Source organism: Mesoplodon densirostris, chromosome 2 (genome assembly GCF_025265405.1).
Source record: "Mesoplodon densirostris isolate mMesDen1 chromosome 2, mMesDen1 primary haplotype, whole genome shotgun sequence".
Classification (NCBI taxonomy): domain Eukaryota; kingdom Metazoa; phylum Chordata; class Mammalia; order Artiodactyla; family Ziphiidae; genus Mesoplodon; species Mesoplodon densirostris.
In genome coordinates this window covers 114063752-114090831 of record NC_082662.1, presented here as the reverse complement: position 1 = coordinate 114090831, position 27080 = coordinate 114063752, and the positions used below count along the sequence as shown (strand labels likewise).

The 27080-nt window shown below is 54.7% G+C and overlaps 4 protein-coding genes across 6 annotated transcripts; all 4 read left to right on the top strand.

Moving 5' to 3' along the window:
* Positions 1-314: 314 nt before the first annotated feature.
* On the top strand, positions 315-18021 carry S100A4 (S100 calcium binding protein A4). The gene is made up of 4 exons (XM_060090554.1): positions 315-402; positions 1958-2119; positions 16509-16664; positions 17723-18021. The coding sequence occupies exons 2-4, from the start codon at positions 2012-2014 to the stop codon at positions 17885-17887; spliced, it is 429 nt and encodes a 142-aa protein (XP_059946537.1). The 5' UTR covers positions 315-402; positions 1958-2011; the 3' UTR covers positions 17888-18021.
* S100A3 (S100 calcium binding protein A3) lies at positions 316-16664 on the top strand. Its single transcript, XM_060090557.1, is given in 7 exon segments — positions 316-402; positions 10173-10237; positions 10857-10922; positions 12849-12926; positions 12929-12990; positions 13459-13645; positions 16509-16664. Coding segments are annotated over 4 exon segments (309 nt in total). The 5' UTR covers positions 316-402; positions 10173-10237; positions 10857-10918; the 3' UTR covers positions 13624-13645; positions 16509-16664.
* Positions 18022-20593: 2572 nt separating the features above from the next.
* On the top strand, positions 20594-24002 carry S100A5 (S100 calcium binding protein A5). Of its 2 annotated transcripts, XM_060087882.1 has the most exons (5): positions 20594-20678; positions 21573-21731; positions 23342-23418; position 23685; positions 23811-23979. In XM_060087882.1, the coding sequence occupies exons 1-5, from the start codon at positions 20646-20648 to the stop codon at positions 23874-23876; spliced, it is 336 nt and encodes a 111-aa protein (XP_059943865.1). In that variant the 5' UTR covers positions 20594-20645; the 3' UTR covers positions 23877-23979. The 2 variants fall into 2 exon arrangements, with proteins under 2 accessions (XP_059943865.1, XP_059943857.1); XM_060087874.1 differs by having other exon boundaries at positions 23342-24002.
* Positions 24003-24280: 278 nt separating this feature from the next.
* S100A6 (S100 calcium binding protein A6) lies at positions 24281-26494 on the top strand. Of its 2 annotated transcripts, none has more exons than XM_060087865.1 (3): positions 24281-24381; positions 25748-25906; positions 26269-26494. In XM_060087865.1, the coding sequence occupies exons 2-3, from the start codon at positions 25769-25771 to the stop codon at positions 26401-26403; spliced, it is 273 nt and encodes a 90-aa protein (XP_059943848.1). In that variant the 5' UTR covers positions 24281-24381; positions 25748-25768; the 3' UTR covers positions 26404-26494. The 2 variants fall into 2 exon arrangements, with proteins under 2 accessions (XP_059943848.1, XP_059943842.1); XM_060087859.1 differs by lacking the exon at positions 24281-24381 and adding an exon at positions 25092-25200.
* The last annotated feature ends 586 nt before the right edge of the window (positions 26495-27080 follow it).

Below are 27080 nucleotides of genomic sequence, written 5' to 3'. Positions count from 1 at the left end.
TGACCCCTGCCCTCTTCTTCCTGATGCCCGCCCCCCCCAACCGCCAGCTGCCTTCTGGCTTCTCCAGCACACATACACAGGCCTGTGCAGTCCCAGCGGTCACCTGCAGCCACTGACATACCAGTGAGCTGTGACTCACAGGCGTGGGTCATGAGAATAAAGCCTGGCCTGAGTCACCAGGCCCTGAAAACAGGGGCTGTCTCCCCTGCCCTGGGCCCAGGCTACCCCTACCCCATGACATCTCCCACTCCCCTCTGTGGCCTGGGTGGGGCTGGGAGAGGGGCTGTCCTTGGCCGGCCTAGAGCTCTCCCTGAGCTGAGCTGGCCAGCTGGCGGTGCCCCTGGCAGTCTCTGGGACGGACGGGGCTGGGAGTGGCAGGAGACCAGGCTTTGGCAGGATCAGGTTAGTGCAGGTTTGTTTTCCTTAAAATACAATGTTGGGGGCCAGTGGGGCTGGCATATAAATCCCCACCCTGGGCACCTGGCCCTTTGCTTTCCTTCTGGCTTGTCTCTCTGCTATCATGTCTGGTGAGTACCTCTGTCCCGCTGAGGGCTGGGTGTGGCCGACCCCCATGGGTCTCTACCTTTGTCCCTTTGTCTTTTTTTTAAAATTAATTTTTATTGGAGCATAGTTGATTTACAGTGTTGTGCTACTTTGTGCCATCTGTCCCTTTGTCTTGATCTCTGTCTCCTTCTGGCTCCCTTGGTGGAAGAGGCCTGGGGCCTCTGTGGGTCTCTGCATCTGGGGGGGCCTCCTGTGAAGTGTCAGACTGAGGCCTTTTCCAGGTTCCTCTGTGGTGTTTAGGGGTTACTCTGAGGCTCCCTCTTGGGTCTCACAGTCTGGCTCTCAGTCTAGAGGCACTTCTTGGGGCTTTAGGCCCAGGAGTATGAAGCGTGCGTGGGGCGGGTGAGGGTGGGATGGGTGCTTTAAGGAGGATCCTGAGTTTGTTTGGGTTTTGTTTTTGTTGTTTTGCAAAGTCCTGGATTCCAGCAGGACTGAGGAACAAGAGCCAGGGGTCTCGAGCACGTGGGCCCGCCTGGGTTCCTGCCCACTGCTTCTTCCTGTCTTCTCCTACCTCCTGAAGGCAGGGCTGGCAGGATGGGCCCGGGGCTCTTCTCGCTTCTGGTGCCAGCTCCTCTGGCTTCACCCTCGGACCCGCTTAACCCTCCTGGGGTGGTGTGACCATTCTCAGAGGCAGAGCCTTGGAAAACATGACCTCCGAGGTCTGCCCTTGGTCTTAGATTCCGACCTGATCCCAGGGTGCTGGGCTTTTAATTTCTTTAATTCCAGTCCCAATAGGACGCTTCTTGGTGGGGAGGGTGTTCAGTTGCTTCCACCCTACCCATGCCCTGTCTGCATAGAGCCAGCACCGCTGCTCAGGGGCCTCCAGTATGAGGGGACACACATTCCCTACCCGGTGAGAGCCCCTAGTCTGAGGGAGGATATAAGCCCACCCAAGGGAGCTTCCAGTTAGACGGGAGAGCGACACCCTCTGGCAGAGGAAGGAATTGACTCCTCGGGGAACCTCGTACTCCTGGGCCGTAGCCATGGCCACTGCCAGAGCCCAGCGAGCCCCACTGACTAGCCCATGGAGATGCCTGTCTCCGCAGCGCTGGCACGGAGCCCACTGGCCTGTGGAAGGAGCTGCACAGAGAGGATCCCAAATGGGACTCTGGCTACCCTGTCATTTCCTTTCCACAGATGCTCAAAGAGGGGAGCCCTGCACTCAGGGGTGGGCCCCAAGTGTGATGGGAGGAGACATGAGGCCCTTTCAAATACAGAGGAAGGTCTAGCATCTGCCCTCAGTGTGAGGTGGAGGTATGGCCCCTGCCCAGGGAGCCATAGGCCGAGCGGGAGATGCAGCCCTGCTTGCCCATTCAGAGAGGGGCTTGGAGAGGCAGTTTGGGGCAGCAGTGGGTCCTGCAGGCTGGGCTGAGGCGTCTCCATTACTTGCCAGCCCTGAAGCCCCAGATCTAAGATGTCCAGTCCTCTGGAGTAGGCGCTGGCTGTGATGGTCACCACCTTCCACAAGTACTCTGGCCAAGAGGGTGACAAGTTCAAACTGAGTAAGGGGGAGATGAAGAAACTTCTGCACACGGAGCTGCCCAGTTTTGTGGGGGTGAGTGGGGCCCGCCTGGGATGGGGAGGGTCCTGGTGTGTGCGTGCAGGGGCACAGGCTGAATCTCTTCTCCCTTCCTTGAGGATGCCTGCTGACGCAGACACCAGGGTGGGATTGAGCCCTCCATGGCCTCACTGGAGTGAGAGGGAGGCCTGCGTGTGAATGCGTGAGTGAGTGCTCTATTGCTGGCTCTTCCCCGCAGCTTTCCAGAGAATGTGCGCTGTCAGAGCCCAGAGAGGGGAAGAGACCGGCTCAAGATTACACAGCTCTCACGTGTGATCTCTCTCTCTCTCTCTCTCTTTCGTTTTCCATATTCATATGCCAAACTAAGAAGGTGTGTAGGGAGAGAAAAGCCCAGCTAAGACACGCACCCTGAGATATTTTGCAGAGAAATGCCGTCAACTCTCAACTTGCCCCTCGCCCTTCCCTTGCCGACTCCTGGATAATCCCAAAGTCAGGTCTCAGGCTTTGAACGTATGAGGCATGTCCTTCTTTCTTAAAAAAAATTGTTTTGGTCACACTTTTCTAATTTGGTTTCATTTTGTCTGGTATGAAAAAGAGTCCATCTTTTTTTTTTTTTTTTTTTTTTTTTTGCGGTACGTGGGCCTCTCACCGCTGCGGCCTCTCCCGTCGCAGAGCACAAGCTCCGGATGCGCAGGCTCAGCGGCCATGGCTCACGGTCCCAGCCGCTCCGCGGCATGTGGGATCCTCCCAGACTGGGGCATGAACCCGTGTCCGCTGCATTGGCAGGCGGACTCGCAACCACTGCGCCACCAGGGAAGCCCAAGAGTCCACCTTTTTTGAATTCACTTTTCTGGTGATGGGGAGTGGTGGTGGCTTCAGAAAGCTGTAGTTTCTTCCTCAGCAAACTGGGGGTAATGCCCCCCTTGCTGGGCTCCTGTGGGGAGTAGAGCTGATCCTGCGTCTAGGGAATGCCTGGCGTTCTCCCCACTCCCAGCAGGGGGCGCCGGAGACTCCCACTGATGAGCACTTCTCTCTGTCCTCACTCACCGGGCCTCCTAGTGGCTCCCAGGGGCTCCCTGCCCACACATACCTGGCTGCCCAGTGTGGAGGGAGAGCTGGGCTCTGACCCGTGAGAGCAGCCTGGTGATAACCCCACTGTCTCTCACTTTCAGAAGAAGGTGGATGAGGAGGGCCTGAAGAGGATGATGGGTGATCTGGATAAGAACAGCGACCAGGAGGTGTACTTCCAGGAGTATGCTCTCTCCCTGGCCCTCATCACTATCATGTGCAACGACTTCTTCCAGGGCTCCCCAGCACGGTCCTGATGTAGAGCTTGTGGTTCCCACCGTGGGTCTCTTGGGCCCAGGAGGACTCTCTACCTTTTTTAGTTTTATACTCAGTAAACTTTTTTTTTTTTGCAGTACGCGGGCCTCTCACGCTTGTGGCCTCTCCCGTTGCAGAGCACAGGCTCCGGACGTGCAGGCTCAGTGGTCATGGCTCATGGGCCCAGCCGCTCTGCAGCATGTGGGATCTTCCTGGACCGGGGCATGAACATGCGTCCCCTGCATCGGCAGGTGGACTCTCAACCACTGCACCACCAGGGAAGCCCTATACTCAGTAAACTTTTTTGCTTGTTGACAATATTTTAATTGCTCAGTGATGCCCTGTCACCTGGCTGGCTCAAAGTTTCTTTTTTTTTTTTTTTTTTTTTGCGGTACGCGGGCCTCTCACTGTTGCGGTCTCTCTCGTTGTGGAGCACAGGCTCCGGACATGCAGGCTCAATGGCCATGGCTCACGGGCCCAGCCGCTCCGTGGCATGTGGGATCTTCCTGGACCGGGGCATGAACCTGTGTCCCCTGCATCGGCAGGCGGACTCTCAACTACTGCGCCACCAGGGAAGCCCCTCAAAACTTCTTTTGTTTTGAGCTGTCTCTATCCCTTTCAGTCCAAGATGATATAATGCCTTTAAAAATGTGGTGGGCTTCCTGTGTATCAACTTATAATTCACTTAATTAGACAAAAAACCATATTTACAAATTTCTTTGAGCCTGGCCCTCTGTACCTTAGAGTTAGAGAGCTGTTAGAAAATGCCCTTATGATTCTTAAAGGCCCTCTTGCCTGAAAGAGACACACTGCTAAAATTATTAGAAGCCTTATTGGTGTTTTTTGTTTGTTTTTGTTTTTGGCTGCGTTGGATCTTTGTTGCTGTGCGTGGGTTTTCTCTAGTTGTGGCGAGTGCAGGCTACTCTTTGTTGTGGTGCATGGGCTTCTCATTGCAGTGGCTTCCCTTGTTGCGGAGCATGGGCTCTAGGCATGCGGCCTTCAGTAATTGCAGCACACGGGCTCAGTAGTTGTGATGCGTGAGCTGTAGGGCGTGCGGGCTCAGTAGTTGTAGCGCACAGGCTTAGTTGCTCCGCGGCATGTGGGATCTTCCCAGACCAGGGATTGAACCTGTGTCCCCCTGCATTGGCAAGCAGATTCTTAACCGCTGCGCCACCAGGCTAGTCCCTAGAAGCCGTGTTGTTTATCTGAGATCTGAGAATTGCCCTTTAATCTTTTTGAAGTTTCCATGAAAGATCTCATCTTTGACTTTATCTTACCCCTGAGGCCCTTTTTGTTGGCAGGCCCGTGGATTTGATCTTTGCCCTGAGACCATTTATTACTTTGAGAGCCATTTGCTGCCTGGAAAGACTGTCCTGGGCCCTCTATATTTCCTCTAAATTCTACTCAGAATTAAAGAGTTCCTTCTTTAGTTCATCTCTTTCTTCTCATATTTTACCATAGGCAGACAGAAGAAGCCAATTGGCATTTTAGGTATTCTGTCCAAAAGTCTCCTTAGCCAGTCCATGAGTTCATTACGTCATCTTTCTATTTTCCACGTTACCATGGATAATAGTGTTTCCAGACATTCCACCACTACATAATAGGGGTTGCCTTTTCTTCAGTCTCCAGTAACAATTTCCTCACTGCCCTTCAAATTATTACTAGCAATCTTCTTGAGATCCTTCTAGCTTTCACCCATGGCTTTGTCCCAAAGCCAGTAACACCTGCTTTAGGTTTTTGTAATAGAAGCCTCTTTCTCTTTCAGGTCTTTAATGAAAGATTCATGGAGCCAACTCATGCTGATTTTCTAAGTTTTTCCTACCACTTCCTCTATCACTACACCTAGGTTTCCATTTGGTTTGCATCCCAAGATACATCAGGGGACAATTTGACTAAACATTTTGTCATTTCATAACAAACGTCCTTGACTTTCAGCCTGCACATATTGGGTCCTCATATCTCACTGTCTTCCCTCCTCCACTTGGTCAATTCCACATTTTAGATTCTTTTGTTTGAGGACTCTGCTTTATGAATTTATTAAGCTTTGAGTTGCAGATCACCTGACTAACAGTAGCTTTAATTGTCTTATATAACAAGACATCTGAGACAGGCAGTTCAGGGTTAGTTCAAGGTTGGTTCAGGGGCCCAGGGATGTCATATGACACCGATTTTTTTGCTCTGTAATCTACAGCATGTATGCTTTTTCCATCACGCATGTTGCTTCATGATCACAAGATGGCTGCTCTACCTCCAGGTCTCACTGTCCATGTTCCAGGCTAAGAGACAGAGGAAGTATAGGGTGCAGAAAGCTTTCCCTCAAGACACTTTGCCTTTTTATTATGCCAGAAATACTCTCTCCAAAGATTTCTACTTACATCTCTTTGGCCTTAACTATGTAATATGGCTAGTCCTAGCTGTGACCAAATATTTTTAGCTGGGCATGTTGACACTTTGAAAGGAAAGAAAAAGGGTTTTAATAATAAGGAAAGGGGGGGGGTTGGATAGCAGACAAGCAATAGATAATGTTTTTCTGAATTGTTTTCTTACTTTTCTTACTTCCCTGGGAAGCTCTGATGCTTGGGAACTGCTTACAGAGTAGCTCAGAAAAGAGCTCCCCAAAGACAGAAAGGAGTGAGAAGGTTCTGGGACACACTGCTTATTCTCACTGTTCTACCTGCATGTCTGGGGCTGATGAGGCAAGGCTGGGCAGGCCCTAGCAATGAAAAGAGGGAAGCTCACTTTCCTAATATCCTATAGGAAAAGGAGCCAGTGAATGTAGGTCAGGGACTCATCATAATGGTAATTAACATTTCCACAGCAGTTCCCAAAGCTTCTTTCATGCTCACTGTCACTTCAGCCTCATGGTAGCCCCCAAAAGAGCTATCATTAGGCCCTTTTTACAGATAAGGAAACCCAGAGGAAGCAGCATCTGCCATTCATGGAACATTCCCTCCGGCCAGGCTCTCTGCTAGGCCTGTTCTAGCATCATCTCATTGAATCCTCATAGCACTTGGGTGAGGGATGTGTTATTAGTTTCTGCATTTCACAGAGGAGGAAATAGGGGCTGGGAGAGGTTAAATGAATAGTGCTGGGACTTGACCCAGGTTGTAAGAAAGGGCCTCACCCCTATGGGACACGGGGGTGGCAGCCCGGGCCTTCCTCCCCTTCCTCCAAAGCCTTGGAGATGAAGGGGACCTGGCTGGGCAGAGTCCAGACGCTCTTGGTGTCTCAATCCTGAATCCACGGGGAAGTGGGTCCACTTGCTGGTGCTTGCACGACTGTAGTCTGTTTGCTCACAGTGGATCCTGGCTTCTGCTGGGGCTCAGTTCCAGGTTCTGGGGCTGTTCTGGCTGGTGGATACTGGCACGGGCTGGCTGCCTCTGGAGCTTTCCCCGGCTGCCTAGGCACCCGATGGGACTAATTTCATTCTGTATATTCGACAGACTAACAAACACGTGACTTTCTTAGCTGGTCTCAATCATCTTCCCTCATCCTGCCCCTTCCTGCAAATCTTCCTGCTGAGGCAGAGACGAGGAGGGTCCAGAAAATGGTGCTGTTCAAAGGCCCGCTGGCCAGATTCTCTCTCACCTCCTCCTGGAATTGCGGCAGGGAGGAGAGCCTCAGGGATCCATATGTCACCTCCCATAGTGTCCTACTGTCACTTTGCTCTTTGTTCTTTTGGGTCTATCCCTGCAATCTCTTGACCCTCCAAGAAAAGAGAGACTGAAGGCAAAGGTGGATTCTGAGGCAGGGGAATGACTGAACTAGGGTTCCCCATGCTCCCATCTTTAGGTCACTTGGTCTCCCCTCTAACTCAGTGCTCCCATCCGGGAAATGGGCAGTCAGGCATTGACTTGGTCCTCAAAAGACCAAGGAGAGCCTGTAGGTCTAAGCCTCACAGGCTCTCCTTGATCCCATTTCAGATCCGCTCCCCACCCCCATCCCCTAATTCTGTAGCAAAGGCCTCCCTGGCTCCAGCCTCAGTAATCAAACACCCCCTCCCACACTCTCCCTACCTTTGGGCTCAGATGATGAGAAAGGAGATGAATCAGTGTGACAAGGTTCATTGACCCCCATGGGGCTATGAGATTGGGGTGGTGTCACCCTGTCCCTCGAGCCCAGGTCCTTTTGGCACAAGCACATGAATGTCCAGATGCTCTAGGACACTTCATCTTATTTCTTCCTGAGGTGCAGAACCAGACACTGACTTTCATGGCTCAAGGTGGTTTCCCAGAGGCTTTTGTAAGGTGATGGTGGTGTTAGTGGGGGACAGAGGCAGGGAGAGAGGACGAGAGAGAGAGGGACAGTCCTGCTGGGTCGGAGAGCATCTGCTCCCACCCTCCCTCCCTCATGCTGCTCCTGTTGGGGAGAGACCCTTACCTTCCACTTGGGGCACACTTCTCTGTAGTCAGCTCCACATCTGCAGTGGGGCAGCTCGGGTGAGAGGCCAAGGGTGTTGAGCTCCACTCCCAGGTACAGAATCAAGTGGACAGTGTGGACAGCAGAGGGTGGGAAAGGAGGAAGATGCTCCCTGTCTGGGCCTCGGAGGGGTAGCTAGTGTCATGTGCATTTGGGGGATTCAGGGTAGATGCTAGGGAAGAACTCGCAGCAGGGCAGGAAGATTCCAGTCCCTGTAAGAACAACTCGGGAAAGCAAGATAAGAAAGGCTGCAGCTCTGCCTCTAGCCTGTGGGGATGAAGAAGGCTGGACAAAATGACCTGGGGCGAGGCGGGGGAGAAGGCCTGGTTCTCTCCCTCCTGCCCCCATCGAGGAGGGGACTTAGTGTGTGGTTGTTGAGTTAGACTCCGAGACCTCTGCCCTGACACCGTCCGTCCGTCCACGGGGCCAGCAAGTGATACAAAGCACTTTCACATCGGAGTCTCAGGGTAGGAATCTTCCAAATCCATTTTGGAGGCAAAAAATTAAGGCCCAAACAAGGAAAAGGACATGCTCAAGGTAGAGGCAAGAGGGTGGTGGATCTTGGAGTGAGGGTCCAGTAAGGGTTCTTCCCACGACGGTCCTCCAGCCCCAAAGCGCCTGCGCCCAGACCTCTCCATCCACCCACCTGCCTCTCAGCTGTTGCCTCCCTGGGTGAGCTCCTGCTTTCCCTGCACCCCACCTCAGTCGGAGCCTCTCCCAGTGGGCAAACAAAGGTGAGGCATCACAGAGAGGCATGGCCAGGCTTCGAAACGTGAAAGGCAGGGGGATAAGGACTCAGACTGGGAGCAGGCTGCCCAGCCCTTCCCTGACCATCCATATAAAGTACCCCAGGCTATTTGTAATGAGATGGATAGACCTAGAGTCTGTCATACAGAGTGAAGTAAGTCAGAAAGAGAAAGACAAATACCGTATGCTAACACATATATATGGAATTTAAGAAATAAAAAATGTCATGAAGAACCTAGGGGTAAAACAGGAATAAAGACACAGACCTACTTGAGAATGGACTTGAGGATATGGGGAGGGGGAAGGGTAAGCTGTGACAAAGCGAAAGAGAGGCATGGACATATATACACTACCAAACGTGAGGTAGATAGCTAGTGGGAAGCAGCCGCACAGCACAGGGAGATCAGCTCGGTGCTTTGTGACCACCTAGAGGGGTGGGATAGGGAGGGTGGGAGGGAGGGAGACACAAGAGGGAAGAGATATGGGAACATATGTATATGTATAACTGATTCACTTTGTTATAAAGCAGAAACTAACACACCATTGTAAAGCAATTATACTCCAATAAAGATGTAAAAAAATAAAAATAAAAATACTCTTTACAATAAAAACAATAAATAAATAAAAATAAAGTACCCCAGGCCCCACCACCATTTTTTCCCCTTAGCCCTGCTTTATTGTTCTTCCTAGCATTTATGTCGCTGGTCTATCATACATTTATTTACTTGTTACTGTCTGTTGTGTGCAGTAGATGGTCCTCTCCACAGAGCTTGGCTTTTGTCTGTTTTGTTTATGGCTGTACCTCCAATGCTTAGGACAGGTGCCTCTAAATATTCACATGAAAAATGAATGGCTCTCACCCTGCCACAAATTAGTTGTGTGACTTGGGCAAGTTACCTACCTCTCAGTTAACATTTATGCCCTTACCATGTGCCGGCACTATTTATCTATGAGCTTTGTACATAGAAAGTCCTTTAAGCCTCACAGCAATCCTACGAAGTGATGACCATTATTCTCCTTGGTCATTGGCAGATGAGGAAAATGAGGCCCAGAGAGGTGAGGTGACCTGCTTAAGGGAGGTGGCTGTTGGCAGAGATGGGATGTCACAGGTGGGAACAAGGGCTTGACCTAGAACTGAATAAATTGCTGGTCCAGTCTGGCCCCTGTTTCTGTCCCCTACTCCCCAGAATTCCTTGCCTATAAAACAGGGTTAATCACAGCCCTCCCTTCCCTGCCCTCCCCACTGCTCGCTCCCCTCACCCACAGGGGCTGAGTCTTCGGGGAGATGATGGCACAGTTGAGGTTCGGGTGCAGGGGGCCTGGGATGAGGCCAAGGGGTCATGAGCTCTCTGGCTGCCCCACAGGTATTAGGGCTTCTTCAGAGGCCTGGGGGTTGACTCCGCTTCCCCTTCCCACACTCTTCTGGGTCTTGGGTTCTCTTTCTGTGAAGTGGGGAGGGGTCTCTCAGGCCCAGGGATGAGGGCGGGAGAAGTGATATGAAGAGATTTGCATTTCTGGCAACATGGTGGTCTGGTCTGTGCCAGCTCCAGCTAAAAAAAACCAAAAAGTGCTGGATAGAATAAAAACATCTTTTTCAAAGCGTTGAAGAGCTCACAAGTCGATAAGGAATGGGATCAAAATCTTAGGGAAAGCAGACTCCAGGAGGTGAGTGGGGCAGTGGGGCCCCTCATGCCCTGAGGGCATCGGCCAAACTGAGCCAAAGTGACCTTTGGCTTTGACAGAGTGTGGAGTGAGGAGGTGCTCACTTGAGGAGGGGAGGCAAGGGGGACACCCCACATAACGCTGGGACCCCAAAGGGCTACACGCTTAAGCCAAAAGCCAGAGGAAATCTACCCCCACCCCACAGGAGTGCAAGGAACTTGGGCTTGGTGCTGAATGGAGCCAGGGAGGACAGGAAACAGGCCTTAGTAGCTCAAGCTCCAGGCCACCCTTGTGTGAGTCTGAGTTAGGGGAGGATGAGGGGGCACCAGGAGAACACAGCCTAGACTTCTGGAAGCACCCCTAGGAGCAGCACACCTTCCTCCCAGGTCTCAAAGACATCCTACTGGTGAGCTCCCCAGGGAAGCAAGCAGTTCTCAGCCCAAAGCATCCAAGGACCATCGATCTGGAGATCAGGCAGCGAGGGTGTCTCACAGGCTCAGTGCTCTCACCGTAAATGAGGGGACAACCAGGGGCACGCCAAGATCCCCTCTGGCAGAGGGATTCTCTGGGGGTGAGGCGAAAGTGTGTCCCCACTTTGTCTTCTTCTGGGGTGCCTTTTCAGGGTGAAGACATAGGGGATGGCTGTGATGAATGACCTGTCTTCTCTAACCACGTTGGAAGGAGATGGGTAGGAGGCTGTGCCCGGATCCCAGCTCTGGGGAAGGGCAGAGGGAAAATGACGAGGTGGTGGTGTCTGCAGCCCAGACGGGGCCTTTGATGGGTGCATGGCAATGTGGGCGGGTGGGGCCTGTAATAGGGGTTGCCAGGGAAGGAGGCAGGGGAGCCCTTGGGGGCATCCTCAGCTTGACCTACTTGGGCCCCCCATAATTGCTCCCTTCCTTCCTTGGGAGGCTACAAGTAGGGATACCCTGTCTCTAGGCTCCTCCAGCTGAAACGCCAACACCTGTGGTGAGTGCTGGCTGCTTAGGTTCTGCCCTGGGTGTCCGGCAGCTCCAGGTCTGTCTCCTGGCCCAGGGTCTGGGCTTGGGGGCAGAGGGATGACCACAGCAGGGACTGATGAGGTGAAGGAAGTCAGATATGATGGGTTCAAGGGTTCCCTTGTACAGTGAGGGGCTGTTGGGGAACCTGGGCTTACGGGGTGTGCAGAGCTGAGGTCTGGCGGAGGGGTCGGGGCAGTGGGCTTACAGTGCTGCTGTTGCCCTCAGTTAGCTCCCCTTCGCCCACACCTTTCATTCCTGCCAACGGGTTGAGATGGACCAGGGCTGTGGGGAAGAGAGGATTCCCTCCAGTCTCCAGGCACCAAGCTTCTGACAAGGCAACAGTGGTGGCGCCAGGCAGGCTGGCAGGAACCCAGAAGGGCAGCTCGGCCCCTCTGAGGTTCCCTCTTCCCTGCGATCATGGCCCTTTCCTCTCTTGGGAACCCGGAACCCTACTCCAATCCTGGGCTGTCACAAAGCGTTAGACCCCAGGCAGCACTTAACCCCATTCTTCTGCCCTCCCAACCCTGACCATCTACAGGGTGTGGCAGACAGCAAATCATTAGGGAGAGAGCCTTGGCCCAGGCTGTCTCGTGCTGCAGGACTCCTGTCCCCTGGGGGAACCAGGAGTGAGTCACTGTGCTCACATGGAAACAACACATGCCTTCCTGGCTGCCTTAGGATTTTTCCAGGCCGGAGGCATGTCCCAGAAGGGTGGTGGGAGGGTCCCGTGGAACGGGGGTGGGTGAGAAATTCTGGGAAGGGCTTCCCCTCTAACAGAATGGGGTACCCCTCTGCAGAGCCTTCTGTCTCAAGAGCCCCAGAGGTCAGGGGGATGGCCTCAGGGAGAGCAGATTACAGATTGGTACATACCTGAGCTCGCTGTCTCCAGAGACCAACTGGTTCAGGTCCCTGACTAGGCCTGTGAGGGGGGATTAACCCTATTTTACAGATAAGGCACCTGAGACCCAGACAGGGTAAATGGCTCATCTTCTGCTGCACAGCTAATCAGAGGCATAGAGCGTCGCCACAGATTTTCCTTTGGTTGCAGCTTCCCTGAGTTCAACAAAGGCGGGATGGTGATGGGGTCGTGGTGAGGCGGTGGAGGTTCTTCTGAGACCTGACTCTCCCTGAGAAGGTCCAGCTTCGCCAAGGGCCTGAAGCCGGGAGCATGGGGCAAGGGTGCTCCCTTGTGCAGGAGTTCTGGGGTCCTGAGCGGGAGGAGGCTTCTAGGGCCAGGGGGCTGTGTCTCAGAGGGTGCTACAGAGCTGGATTGGGTGTCAGATGAGAAAAGGTGGAGAGAATCAGGGAGTCCTCAGGGACCCCCAGTGTGTGGGGTTCAGGTAAAGGGTGGGTACCTCTCCCTGAGGAGTTTGCAGTGAGGTTGGGCAAAAGAGGCCTCTGTCCAGAAATAGGGGGGCAGTCGGGAAATAAATGAGGAGGGGCTGGTGTAGTCAGGGAGGGCTGCTCAGAAGAGGGGGAGCTTGTGGGGTGGGAAGGCTGCAGGGGATTAAGTCAGGTCTGGGTGCAGTCCCTGGGATGCACGGAGGGCAGAGTTGAGCAGGGGGTCTGACTCGGCCTCTGCCGCGAGTCACACCCTTGTTCTTCTGTGACAGTGAGGATGGCGACTCTGGAGCAGGCGGTGGCTGCTATTGTGTGCACCTTCCAGGAATATTCAGGGCCCTGTGGAGACAAGTAAAGCTCTGCCAGGCAGAGCTCAAGGAACTGCTAGAGAAGGAGCTGCCCACCTGGACCCCGGTGAGCACCTGGGGTGAGCCCCCATGGGAAGCACTGCTCGGATTCTGCAGAGACGAGCTCTGAGAATTGGACAGCAAGGGGGTGGAAGCTAGACTGTGGGGAGGGGATGCTGGGAGGGGGATGGGCACAGCAGGAATCTCAGTTTCCTCATCTGCAAAGAGGGAGGATGATCATATCAAGGGCTGCCTGGCCTGGCTGTTGGGAGGACTGAGTGAGAGCTCTGTGAAGAACCCCTGACACAGGGTTGGCACTCAGTAGCAAGTAGTAGGTGCTCCGTAAATGATCTGAGAGAGAGGATTTGGGAGGGGGATTGACACCGGTGAATGGTCAGAACAGGGAGGCTGAGGTTGGCCCCCAGAGGGGTGTGGGTTGGGATGGCTAGGACCCCCCAGGAGGGGAGGGAGAGAAGCGGGATGCATGCACCAGGCTGTTCTGCCCTCCTCACCCTGCCATCCCCGCCCTGCACAGACAGAGCTTTGGGAGTGTGACCACAATAAGTTCATGAGTGTCCTGGACACCAGCAAGGATTGCGAGGTGGACTTTGTGGAGTACACGTGCCTGCTTGCCTGCCTCTGCGCCTGCTGCCACGAGTACTTCAAGGACTGCGCCCTGGGCCCCCACTGCTCCCAGTAATGGGCGGGGCTGCCATCGGAGGGTAAGGGTCTGGGTCTGCTCTGGACCTGCTCCATCTCTGCCCTGAGGTCATCCTGGGCATGTCAGCTCTCCCCCCTCCTCCTCCCTTGTCCCCTCCATCTAGAATCTCCCAGGTTTGCCCCTGGTATGTTAACCCCTTTTACTCATGAGTCCAGGAGACGCGAGGGGACCTTCCCCGGGATCACAGCTAGTGACCTGTAGAACAGCCAGCTGCTGACTCCCCACTGTGGCCCATGATGGACGAAGGCTGTCAAGGCCCAGCAGAACGTGTGCGGGAAGGAGACCACGGTGGGAAAGGGCCTATTTTGCTCCTAATAAAGAACTGGCATCCCTTGGCTCGGTTTGGTTCTTCTGAGAGGACAGCCGGGGCCTGGGAACAGAGTCCCGCTGAGGCTTCACTCACCTCTGGCCTTTTCCACTGGAGGACAGGAGGCTGAGGGCACTTTCAGACCTCACGGAAATGAAATGGTCTTAATGTCCTGCAGGAGGGGGTGGGGTCAACACTGGGACAATGTCCATGGGAGGCTGGTGTGTGTGTGGGTATCTCTCTCTCTCTCTTTCTGGGGTGTCTCTGAAGGAGAAGCTCACTTGGGGACTTCCTTGGTGGTCCAGTGGTTAAGACTCTGCACCCCCAATGCAGGGGCCCTAGGTTTGATCCCTGGCCAGGGAACTAGATCCCGCATGCTGCAACTAAGACCCGGCGCAGCCTAAATAAATAAATAAGTAAATAAATATCTTTTTTTTTAAAAAAAGAAGCTCCCTTGGGCTGTCAAGGAGGGTGAGAGGGGACGGAACTCAGTCCACTGGATAGGATGTTCTGAGGGGAGGGCAGGGCCATAGTGGAGAGGGTGGGTCTGTTCCCTGCCTGGGGCTATGGGAGCCCAGAGTGCAGTACTAATAGGATTAGGATGTCTGAGGTCCGACTAGGGTGTTTCTCCCTGATGTAGGGGGTGCCCTACATTGGAGGGGGAAGGGGAGACCTGCAGGCAGACCCCCTCCCTGAAGCCACAGCCACCTGAGGGGCTTCACATCCCCTCTCCTGACCCTCTCTCAATCCCTGAGTTCATACCCTACCCTGAGAAGTTCCCCTGACCCCTGCCTCCCCCATTCTGTGCTGTATCACCTTTCCACCGCAACCTGCCCTCTTCATTCCTGATGTCCATCCCAACTCTAAATGCCCCTCCTGACACCCTCCTCTTTCCCATGTGCTCGTGGTCCCTTCAGTGGATCCCTGAGACCCAAGGCCTGATGCCCCCTCCCCATTCCATCACTCCCTCATCCAGGTCCTTTCTCCACGGATGTGTCTGTGGGGGTCCCAACGCCTCCTTTGGGTGGTAGCCTGTTCCTCCTCCCAGACCCCCCGGTTCCTGTCCTGGGCCTCACTCAGCATGGTATAAAGCCCCCTTGGGAGGGGAGAAGGGCAGTGTGAGCTGTCCCCAGCACTGAACCTGGGGTCCCCTCCATGTGTTCCAGGGCAACCCCATTCCAGGACAACCTCCCACCTGTCACCCCCCCACTCCTGAATCCCCTTTCCTCTATGCCGGCTGCCCAGTGGGACCACTCCCTCCCTGTTCCTCATGCCCCAGGCACAGCCTGCGCTCCCCCCAGCTCCCTAAAACTCAAGTTGAGCTGCGCACACCCACCCACTGAGGCCCCTGCCTGTGCCCACTGGGGCTCTCCCATTGTCCATGTGTGCCTGCCCACAGCAGGAAGCTGGGTTTCCAGGCTGGCTCGTGGAGGGGCCCGTAGCCTTTACCACATTGGCCCAGGATAGGAGGGTTGTCTCCCGCTCTTCTCCATCCCGCCATGGGCAGGGCCTGGCCAGGGGTATAAATAGGTCAGACTGCTGGGCTTCCCCCACTCTTCCTCTCTCTCCAACCCTCTCTCCTCAGCACTTCTTCTCTCTTGGACTGGTGAGTTGTGGTCGCCTGACTGGCACGCAAGTGGTGTGCAAGGGGTGTCAGGCTGAGGCTGGGGCAGGGGCAGGGGAGGCTGGTGGGGGCCAGATGTGCTAAGTGGGTCCAGATGTGAGATTCTGATGTGGAGGCTCTGGGGCGGGATGCGTGTGTGTGCACGTGCACGTATGTGTGCATGCAAGAGAGAGAAAAAACAAAAAGTGTGCAGGTGGCTGAGGGGGAGCTATCGGAGCCGTCCTGTGATGCTGGGGCTTTCATGTGTTGTTGCTGTAGTATGTTTTGGGGTGCATGTGACTGGTGGGTATGCATGTTGGCTTGTGTTTGCTGGGTTGCCCTAGCCTGTGCGTGCACACTCACAGCGTGTAGGAAGCACAGTGAAGGCAGAAGGCAACTGCGGGCTTTTGTCTGGTTGTGTTCTAGGGGGCTCTGCCCTGCATGCAGCAGCCTGGCCCAAGGGAGGGTGGCCTCCCCATCCCTCCTGCATCTGTGCCCCTGCCACCTCACCCTGCCCCTCCCCACGCTAGGCGCTAGGCCACTGGTTTTTTCCGCTACAGGGCCCTGGGCAGGCTTCCAGCAGCCTCGCCCAGCCCAACGGCCCAACCCAACGCTTGGAGGGAGAAGAATGGGCTGGGGTGGGGCTGCTGTGGACTGAGCGTGGGAGTGAATGGACTGAGAGTGAGAGGTGAAGAAAGCGCTCTTGTGGAGTTGGCTGCCCGAAACCCAGAGCATGTGCCCCGGGCCCTGCAGGGGTTTGCTGCCCCAAGCACGGATTTCCCATTGTGCACACCCATCCGCCAGGAGCCGAACCCCACTTTTTGGGCTGCCTCTATGGTGGGAGCAGAGTCTCACCACGTGCTCCCTGAGGGATGGGATTAGGGTGGGCATTCTGAATACATAGCCGGGGGTGGGATGGGGAAAATTAGGGTGTCTCTGTGACCCTGCCCCCAGATCCTGACTGCCGGCATGACGTGCCCCCTGGAGAAGGCCCTCGATGTGATGGTGTCCACCTTCCACAAGTACTCAGGCAAGGAGGGTGACAAGTTCAAGCTCAACAAGTCTGAGCTAAAGGAGCTGTTGACCCGGGAGCTGCCCAGCTTCTTGGGGGTGAGTGATACTGCCTGGGAGGCACCTGTTTTCTGTGAAGCATTAGCTACAGCTGGCATCTATAGCTGTCGATCAGCCATCTTGCGGAGACGGGCAAGTCAGGGCAGAGAGTTTGCTCTGTCTGCCTGTGGTGGAAGCACAGTGAGTACCCACTGCTCATTTCCTGGCTCTCTGCAGAAAGCTGGCTCAGAATGAGCCGGTAGGCTACGGGTCAGACTCTGCCAGGTGCTTTGCACAACTTAACTGGAGGCAAACTGAAGCTCAGAGAGGCTACATAACTTCCCAAGGTAGTCAGTGTATAAAGCCGAGATCCATGAGCCAGGACGTTCCGACGCTTGCCATCACTACAGCAATGAACGATTTTTTTTTTATGATTGTAAGAAAATTGTGTGTCTTCTTTTTTTAAATTGAAGTATAGTTAATTTACAACGTTGTGTTAGTTTCAGGTGTACAGCAAAGCGATTCAGTTATATATACACATATATATTTTTTCAGATTCTTTTCCATTATAGTTTATTACAATATATTGAATATAGTTCCCTATGTTATATAGTAAATCCTTGTTGCGTATCTATTTTATATATAGCGTGTAGTGTGTATCTGTTAATCTCATTCCTAATTTATCCCCTCAACCCCAAACCATTTTTGAGTTTCTATTTGGCTTGTGGATGTGAAGATACAGTTATGGAGACCCTCATACACCTACAGACTTCCCCTGAGCAATCACAGATGCCATCTCTATCAACCCTTATGCAGTTTATACATTGCTTTCATGACCATTGTCTAATTGGATTCTTAAAATGACCTTGGCAGAAGATGCTGTGGTCCCCTTTATCCAGTTGTACCCCGGTACTCTTTGCCTGAGGGATGGCCTTCCTCCAGCCCTAGCCTAGCCCCCAGGGCTAGAGGTCCAAAGCTGGGCCCCCCAAGGAGTGGTTAAGCCTTCCTGGTCTCCCATCTGGAGGTGCAAACCTGGTCTAGTCCTAGCTCTGGCCACCCCCACGCCCGCCCTGCTCCCCCGACTTCTGGATTCTACCCGCAGCCTTTTCTTCCTGCAGAAAAGGACAGATGAAGCTGCATTCCAGAAGCTGATGAGCAACCTAGACAGCAACAAGGACAACGAGGTGGACTTCCAGGAGTACTGTGTCTTCCTGTCCTGCATCGCCATGATGTGCAACGAGTTCTTCGAAGGCTTCCCCGATAAGCAACCCCGGAAGAAATGAAGTCTCGTCAGATGTGCGGGGCAGGGCCTGCCAGCTGGGGTCTTCCCTGTTGGCGGTGGGCACAGCGCCTCACACTGGCTCCTCCAGATGTGAGCACGATACTAAACAAGTTCAATAAAGATTCTTGAAAGCTATGAGGCTGATGGTCTGAGAGACTCTGGGGGTGCTGGGAGTTGAGCTGCGGTTTTGTGGCAAGTGGAGAGCAGACCAGAGAAGGTGGGAGATGGATGTGGGTGATTGTGCACATGTGTGGGGGACAGAGTTGACTCTGGATGGAGCCGAAGGCAGGGAAAGGGACCCCCAGAGGCTTGTAACGGTAGGATCTTAGCCAGGGCACTCACCCATCCCACCTCCCCAGCCTTGCCTCTGGCAGGACCTCTGAGTGAGGCTGGGATGGGATCGAAGATCACATCTGCTCCTGGTTGGGGTCCGGAATGGAGTGTGGATGCCCTGGGGGTGGTGGAGGAAGGGCTGAGTCATGGGGAGGAAGTAGTGAGGCCAGAGTGGGATGGGGAGGAAGGATCAGTCCTGACATTTACGGCCCAGGTGCTGCCTGCCACCACTTCCAGTGCCCTGGCTTCAAAGCCCAGGGGTGAATGAATCCTACCATTCCACAGTCAGATCAGGGAGGTGATGTGGAGGAAGAGAAACCACAGCATGAGAATATCATCCTTCCCTACCTCCCATCTCTGTCCCAGGGGCCCTAGGATGGGATTCATTACCAGTTAGTCATGCTCCAACAGAGGAGGACAAAGGATCTTGGGAGGGGTGAGGGGAGGATAGTGGCTGGGGTGGGAGGGAGGGAGGTGGTGGGAGTTGACCATAGTTTTGGAGACAAAATTCCAGGCATAGGGATCTGTAAATGAAGTTGGGTTTTTTTTTTCCCCAGAAAATATCAGGCATGGTATTAGTTCTTCTTAGGTTGAAACCAGCAGTTCTAGCCTGCAATGGGTGGGATTGTGGTTAGTTTCCTGGTCATGCCTGGGTGGTACAGGGACCTTCAAGGAAGAGGTGAGTAGAGGGCAGGTCCAGAAGCAGGGAAGGTGTGGTTCCCTTGACTTTTCTAGCTTTCCCCTTTCCTTCTCATCACATTGTGTTTTTGTCTCAAGTTTCAGAGGAGTGGGGTAGGTGACTCAGATGTTCCCTCAGAGTGTGACTACAGAGACTTGGGTAGAATTTTGATCCAGGAAAGAGTTTGCCACTTCCCCCTTCTCCCTCCCCCCAGCCCCAGTCTGCCCATCTTCCATGGAGTGCTCTCCCCTGGGCCTCCTCCTGCATCACTCCCTACTTCGGAAACTCCTGTTGCTTAGCGACCAGTCCCTGGTGCCTCTCTACCTTGGCAGCTGGGGGTGGGAGTGGAGTGGGGGGCAGCGGGGAGCATCCAGGCAGGTTAGGGTGGGGCTGCAGCAGCAATAGGTGCTAAGCCCCTAACTCCATTCTGTTCTCATACTTGGACTGGTTGGTGGTAGAACCATGTCTGAGTCTCTCCTGGGATATAGGCAACTCTCCCTGATCCCCACCCTGGTCATTTCTGCACCCTGAACCTGTTCCCCACAGTCCACAGCCTCTACCCCATCACCCAGCCCTATCCTTCCCTGATCTCTGCCTCAGTCCCTGATTCTCAGTTCTCCATTCCAAGAGTCTCTGACAATATTTTCCCATGTGATGAGTGAGCTTTAGAACATATCATTCATTGAAGCCTTTAAAAAATCTTAGGCTCCGGGCTTCCCTGGTGGCACAGTGGTTGAGAGTCCGCCTGCTGATGCAGGGGACACGGGTTCGTGCCCCGGTCTGGGAGGATCCCACATGCCGCGGAGCGGCTAGGCCCGTGAGCCATGGCCGCTGAGCCTGCGCGTCTGGAGCCTGTGCTCCACAATGGGAGAGGCCACAACAGTGAGAGGCCCACATACCGCAAAAAAAAAAAAAAAAAAAAAAAAATCTTAGGCTCCATACTTGCTAATGACCTTGACTATGCCCTTGGCAGGAAACATCTTCCCCCACTGATTCCCATCTTGAGAAGTCTGTTCTGCTTTTGGAGTGGGTGGGAGGGCCCCAATGTGGAGAGTGGCCTAGGGTATGGGTGGACACTCTGCATTTGTCCCGTACCTCCTGAATCTTCTTTCCAGGGAGCCTGGCTGTTGACCCATCAGATTGTGAGTTCTGATTTTTGGTTGGGAAGGCAAAGCTTCCAGGACTGAAGATGTGTGTGCCATGGTAAACTCAGTGTGTTTGGAAACAAGGAAGGTGAGATTGGCAGAGGGGGTTTCTCCCCATCTGTGTCCCAGGAGGCTCTGACCTGGGCCTCCTTGTCTCCGGCCCCTTCTTATTGGCCCTCTCTCTCCCCTGGTTTCCTGGGGACTGGAGCAAGGGAATTAAAGTCAGAGAGCAGTGGGAGGGAGCCTGCTTCTGCTGCGTGAGTTCTCTGGCTCTCTCCTTCCTTGGTGAGTCCTTCCTTCTCATCTCCCTCCTCATTTATATGGTGGGGCAAGCTGGGCAGTGAGGCCAGAGGGTGACTAGCTCTGGTGGCCTCCGCCAAGGAAGGCCGGGCCCCATGAGTGGGCATGTGTTTGGAGAGAAGAGGGCAGAGTATTTGGAATCGTGGCTATGGGGATTTCCTGAGAAGTGGCCCTGGGGGTGGAGGTGGGGATCAGAACCAGCCAGGATGCTGCTGCAGATGCCCAGAGGCCTCGCCTTCCACTGTGGTCCTGGTTGAGTCTCCTGGCAGTGGGGAGAGGCTGAGGGTTTGGGGTGGTAAGAGATGAATTTCAGGTCCAGTTTCAAGAATCATCAGGTGGGCTTTGGTCTGTAGGTAAGAGGCAGCAGCTTCTTCCTCTTTTCCTTGCTCAGGACTCAACACAGATTTACCTGTAGCCCCCAGGTTCTTGGGTGTTGGCTCCTTCCTGCCTAAGGGGGAAGTGGTTTCCAAGTCTGAATCACAGGAGCTCCAGCTGCTTCTTCTCTTGGGTGGGTGTGGCTGTGCTGATGGACTGGAGGGCCCCATTCAGACCCAACCTCTGGATCCAGCTCTCAGAATGACTCTGGAGGTTTCAATAGGCCCCTTCACTGCCTCGTGGCTGGTCTGTATGTACAGTTCTCTGGGCCAGAGGCTGGTGACCAGCTGGACAAGTCCTGGCACCCCTCCCCGACTTTCTGTTGAGATCTTACCTTCCAGTTCTAGCCCCAGCCTCCTCCAACCCCTGGACTCTCTCTTTGCCCTGTTCCCCACTTCTATAATGGGACACTCCCTGATATTAGGTGATTCAGGGACCCAGGCCAAGGAGGGTGACTTGGGTGAGGACGGCCTCTGGAAAATGAGTGCCCAAGATGGATCGGGCAGGGAGAAAATCCTGACCCTTCATTGGCTCCACCATCTGTCACCAGTTCTTCTTTTGGGGAGGCCATCTTGTCACCCCTCTGTCCCTAGACCCCTTTTTCAACATCTCCTAAGCAGGAGAGTGTGCAGTCTCCTTCCAGCCTGGTCAGTCTCACTGCTCCAGCTGTTCCAAGTTTGCCTTGGTTCTCACTACAACCTGCCCTGAGACACTGGGGTCCACTTGGTAGATTTTGATCTCATCGTGGGTTCCTGTAAGTGGTCCTTGAGGGAAAGGCTTGGAGGTGGGCTAGTGATGGGGGAAAGCAGAAGGTCCAGCTTCCTGGGCAATGGGATCTTTTCCTCTCCCTTCAGCCTCCAGAACTACACACCATGTTGGAAACGTCTTTGGAGAAGGCCCTGACCACTATGGTCACCACTTTCCATAAATATTCAGGGAGAGAGGGCAGCAAACTGACTCTGAGTAGGAAGGAGCTGAAGGAACTGATCGAGAAAGACCTGTGTCTTGGTGAGGTAGGTGTCGGTCCCTCCCCTGCACCCTAGAGTCCCAGTGCTCCATGGGATCTGTGGGGGAGGGGAGGGAAAAAAAGAGGAAGCACTGATGCCACCCCCGGGGGCTCCCCAGCATGAGGTGGGAGGCCCAGCGTGAGGGGATACACACCTACCTGCAGGGTACACTAGTCTCAGCAAGGACAGGATGGCCAAAGGGTACAGACAGAGACCCAAGGAAGAGGGTGAACATCTTGGGCTGCGCCTGGGGATGAGTCAGGTCTCACTGGGAACGGAGAAGGGCCGTGTCTGGAGGGTGGACCTCAGCCTGCACGAAGGTTTAGAGAAGGAGATCAAGGAAACTTCCATGTTGAGGGGGGGCTCTCACAGCTGTGGAGACTTGCGAGGGATGGAGTGGGGGTGGGGGAGGTAATTCAGGGGTCCAGGTCAGCTGTGCACAGCTCAAGGGCAGGGACCCCGCCTGGTTCTCCTCCATGTACCCGGCATGTCTGGGGCTCTCAGCTGGTGCTGACATGGGAACCAAAAGGATCGTTCTACTAGTTTGTGAACACAGTTTGGAAGGGGGAAGAACTGATTCTTACCAGATGGAGATGGTGGGAGAGAGGCAACTGACAAAGGGAAAGGCCTATGAGGTAGTCATTATGTTATTATTACACGTTAAAAAAACATTGAGGCTCAGATATGTTATATTACTTGTCTGAGGACACCCAGCTAGTGAGAGGCTGGAATTCCAGCCCAGGCCCATGTATCAACCTCCCTCGTTCCTTTAAAATCAGCCTGGGGGCCTCTCCTGTCGCATCTTGAACCCTAGTGGGCCTCCCCAGAGAGAAGCTCCACCTAGTGTGTCCCTGTGGACAGGGGACCAAAGCAGGCGTGGGTGTCACCAGGCCTCCCCTCTGGCCTTCCTGCCAAGCTTTCTGCATTCTGGAGTTAATGAGGGCAGAGGGAGGGGCCATGGGTCCAGCAGGGTTAACTACAAGGGGACAGAGGCCCTGGGGAGGGCCTGGCTATAACAGGAGCCCAGACTGGGGACAAGCGTGGCGTCACAGAGAGGCTGTTTCCATCTCTGTATGTCCCGAAGTCCTGTCTCCTGTGGCAAAGTTGGAGGTGAGGGCAGTGAAGGGGAGAGGGCAGGATGTGTCTGTATTTTCTTCCTGTTCCCCCTGAGAGCACTGTCTCCATCCTCTTGGTGGAGCTGGGCTGGTTGGGCAGGGGACCAGACAAGGAAGAGGACTGGGTGCCAGGCACTCGCTCCATGCAGCTGTCCTGCAGGGACGGAATAAGGCTTGGATCTCGCTTAGTGCCACATAGCCACCAAGCTGTTTCTATTAGGTGTTGTATGAAACCTAGCTTATTATTTCTCTGGGTGGTAGAAAGTGCCGAGGGGAAGGGGGGCTGCACTAGCCTTCCTCTTGTAATTTATTCCGAGTCAGGAGTCAGGTCACTGAGCTCTGCTTGGTGGCACCCTGGGCTGGGTGGCCTGGGGGGAGACTCTGGGGGTTGAGATGCTCCCTTGCTGACTCAGCTGGGGATCAGCCTGAGGCTGCCTTCCCAGGGGTCAGGGCAGGGCTGGGAGGGGTGGCTGACCTGTCTCTCTACTTGGGCCCTCGAAGAAGATGAAGGAGAGCAGCATGGATGACCTGATGAAGAGCTTGGACAAGAACGGCGACCAGGAGATCGACTTCAAGGAGTACTCGGGGACTTCCCTGGTGGCGCAGTGGTTAAGAATCCTCCTGCCAATGCAGGGGACACGGGTTCGAACCCTGGTCCGGGAAGATCCCACATGCCGCGGAGCAACTAAGCCTGGGTGCCACAACTACTGAGCCTGCACTCTAGAGCCCACAAGCCACAACTACTGAGCCCGTGAGCCACAACTACTGAAGCCCGTGCACCTAGAGCCTGTGCTCCGCAACAAGAGAAGCCACTGCAATGAGAAACCCGCGCACCGCAATGAAGAGTAGCCCCCACTTGCCACAACTAGAGAAAGCCTGCGTGCAGCAATGAAGACCCATCGCAGCCAAAAATAAATAAATGAATAAATAAATTTATAAAAAAACCCAACAAAAAACAACAAAAAAGGAGTACTCGGTGTTCCTGACCACGCTGTGCGTGGCCTACAACGACTTCTTCCTGGCGGACAACCAATGACTGGGCCCTGGCTCCTGGCCCCTGCAGCTCCTCTCACAGACCCTCCGAGGCCCCTTGCCTTCCCCTCCCTCCCAGATGGACCCTGCTTCAGCCTTCCCTTCCAGCAGAGGAAATAAAGATTTTCGATTCCAGGTGTCCAGGGCTGGTTTGGAACATTCTTGTCCACCTTGGCTGGGGGTGGGTGGGACCAGGCAGAGCTTCTCCTTAAGTGGATGGGCAGCCTCTGGGTGTTCGGGTTCTGGGTTTCCACCCCACTTCCTGTTCTTCAGTGCAGGACGTGACTAATCTTATCCAGGCTTAGTTTTCCCCTCCAGGAAAATGAGGAAGTGGGGCCAGGCTGTTGCTTGCCTCCAGGGAGTGCTGCAAATATGCAGAGAAAGCTAAGGGGGAAAGTGCTTTGAGAGTGAGGACACTGGGGGTGGCTGGGATGCGGTCCCCGAGGGCAGTGGTGGACAGGCTACTCTGACTTGCCACCAGCTCACAGGAGGCCCCCCTGAGGACACTGGTAAGAAGGGGGAGTCTGGCCTTGACCTCCACGCCGGCCCCCTTTCCCTCTTCTCCGTTTCCCCCCCAGCAACCAGCCCTACCATCATCTCTGGGATCCAGGGCTTTCTGCTCTCCCCACCTCCCTCCCCGTATCAAAATCCTTTCTTAGGAGAGGATCTGACAGACTTTGCATTGGAGGGTAAATAACTAATGACACTTACTGGGCTTGACTCTGGTGTGTGTGTGCACTTTAATGGGCAAGAGGCTGCGGGTGGAATTCAGGTGGGGGGATGGGGAAGGGATCAAGGGTGGTGGTAGGAATTTATTTTCCCTGGGGGGATGTGTGTTATAGATGTCCTTTAAATCGTATCCTGTAGACCACTGGCTGCTCCCCGTCCGTCATCTAGGGTTCGCCCCCGTTCCCCCCGGCGCTGGGGAGCGGCACCCTTCCCCCTGCCCTTCCCCCCTACACACACAGACACACACACAGACACACACACACACACGCGCGCGCGCTCTGACACTGCCCGGCTCTCCGCCTCCTCCTCTTGTCACATCGCGACGGGGGGCAAACTGAGTTTTGGAGGTTAGGAGGGAGCTCGAGGTCACTGGGCTGGCCGCAGTCTCCCCTCGGCGCCCCCGCCCCGCGGAGCCCCGAACAGCCCCGGGGCGGGAGGCGTGGAAAGTTTTGGGGCGAGGATGTTGTGTAAAGGGAGGGCAGGGTGGGGCGCGGGCGGGCAGTGGGCGGCCGGCCTCCCGGAAGCGCCGCTATAAGGCTGGCGGGCTGGCCACACAGCCATCCGCCTCGGCCGCTCCTTCTCGATTCGCTGCAGCCACGGTGAGTCCTCTTTAGGCAGGGCAGCCCCCGTCCTTCGGGGCCGGCCCGCCCCGGGTTAGTCCGCCTGCATCCAGACTGGGGCCGGCAGGGAGAGGCGGGAGCGGCTGGGCGGCCCCGGGCTAAGGCATCCGGTGGGGCGGCTCCCCACTGTGGCCCTTCTGGGGTTGGGAGAGTGTTTCCCGGGGTGTGTCCGTGCCGCAGTGTGTGGCCCTGTGAGGCTGTGTGTGTGTAGGGCTGGGTGTGCAGCCTCCACCCTCACTCACCACATACTCCCCAACTTTCCTTGGAAACCCTGGAAGACAGTTCTCAGCTGTGGTCCTATTTGTTCCTTAGAATTCTTGAACCACCTCTGCTCTGGTCCTCTGTAGGGCACTCACCTCCTGGCCCTAGACTCTGTCTTCTCCCTCCCCTACAAGCCCTGGGCTGTCTTCTGATGTAACCTGACACTTAGTGGTTTGGCACGGGTAGTCAAAGGGAGTTGGTGGGGGTTGTGGGTGAGTGAGAAGGCCCTACAGCTCAGGGCGCTGACCAGCCTCTGTGCCCTCAGCTCTGAGCCCAGCCTTCAGCCATGGCGCGCCCCCTGGATCAGGCTATTGGCCTCCTGGTGACCATCTTCCACAAGTACTCCTGTCAGGAGGGTGACAAGAACACCCTGAGCAAGAGTGAACTGAAGGAGCTGATCCAGAAGGAGCTCACCATTGGCGCGGTGAGTGACCCTCCCCAGGCCCCCTCTCCCCATCTCTCACCCTTTAGAAGCAGGATTCAGAGAGGGTGAGGTGCCAGGTGCATGACTCAGGCTTACCCACATTCTGGGGCCCTAGACCATGTGCCTTATTGGACCATTGGTCCACACCCCTGAGGGGCTGGGGAAACTCATAGCCTGGTATTCACTCCTCCTGAGTGAGGAACAGAGAAGTAAAGCCAAGTGAACCCAAAGTGGGCTTGGATCTTTGGTGACAAGTGAGCACAGAATCATTTGTATGAGAGGGGGCTGCCTGGGAGGGGGAAAGGCAGAGAACCCAAGGTCTCAAAACCATTGAGTCTGGATTTCCCATTCTAACATGTTAGAAGCTGCAGGATGCTGAAATTGCAAAGCTGATGGATGACCTGGACCGGAACAAGGACCAGGTGGTGAACTTCCAAGAATATGTCACCTTCCTGGGGGCCTTGGCCATGATCTACAATGACATCCTCCAGGGCTGAAAATAAATTGGGAAGGTGGAGACACCCTCTAGCTGGCCTGTCTAGTGGTGGGTAATTGTACAATAAATTTATTTTTTTTTGGTTAAATCTATCTCTGTGTCCTGGCTTCCCAGTGATTTCCGTTTCCTCCTCTGCTTGGTACTACATCAGCCACCAGAGGGTTTTCTCACAGTTACCTCTGGGAGTGACTCAGTGACTCACCAGGCCAGGGGAGCTGGTGGGAGGGTCCACAAAATGGCGGATGCACCCTAACAAAGCGGTTGTGAGCTCATTAAGTTGCCTTTATGTGAATTAGAAAAAGATGCCCACTCTGGGTGAAGCCATCTTAAGGAAAGGCTCAAGTGGTCCCCCGTGGAAGGGGTTCTGGGATGGGCTTGGAGAAGGAAATGGTGCTTGAGCCAGGCTGTGATGAGTCCAGAGTGTGGCAGAGACGGTCCTAGCAGGGTCTCTGAAGACAAAGACGTGTTTTTCCTCTGGGCGTGGTGAGAGGGGAAGGGCCAGAAGGGCCTTGGGGCGGGGCCGGTCCACTTTCTCACCACAGTGAAGTGGGGGCAGAGAAGGCATATCTGGCATTCCCAAAGCCTGGCTGGGGAGTGTTCTGCTATTCTGTTGGAGACCACTGCGGACGGACGCTGTGTGGTTGAAGTTCGATTCTGCTGTCTATGCCCTGGTTGGTC

Bases quoted from the DNA above. Each gene is read 5' to 3' on its own strand.
- S100A4 (XM_060090554.1), top strand. From the start codon at position 2,012: ATGGTCACCACCTTCCACAAGTACTCTGGCCAAGAGGGTGACAAGTTC. The intron at 2,120-16,508 runs GTGAGTGGGGCC...CCCTGCCCCCAG, and splicing joins AGCTGCCCAGTTTTGTGGGG to ATCCTGACTGCCGGCATGAC. The intron at 16,665-17,722 runs GTGAGTGATACT...TTCTTCCTGCAG, and splicing joins AGCTGCCCAGCTTCTTGGGG to AAAAGGACAGATGAAGCTGC.
- S100A6 (XM_060087865.1), top strand. From the start codon at position 25,769: ATGGCGCGCCCCCTGGATCAGGCTATTGGCCTCCTGGTGACCATCTTC. The intron at 25,907-26,268 runs GTGAGTGACCCT...CTAACATGTTAG, and splicing joins AGGAGCTCACCATTGGCGCG to AAGCTGCAGGATGCTGAAAT.
- S100A5 (XM_060087874.1), top strand. From the start codon at position 20,646: ATGAATTTCAGGTCCAGTTTCAAGAATCATCAG. The intron at 20,679-21,572 runs GTGGGCTTTGGT...CTCTCCCTTCAG, and splicing joins CCAGTTTCAAGAATCATCAG to CCTCCAGAACTACACACCAT. The intron at 21,732-23,341 runs GTAGGTGTCGGT...GGGCCCTCGAAG, and splicing joins AAGACCTGTGTCTTGGTGAG to AAGATGAAGGAGAGCAGCAT.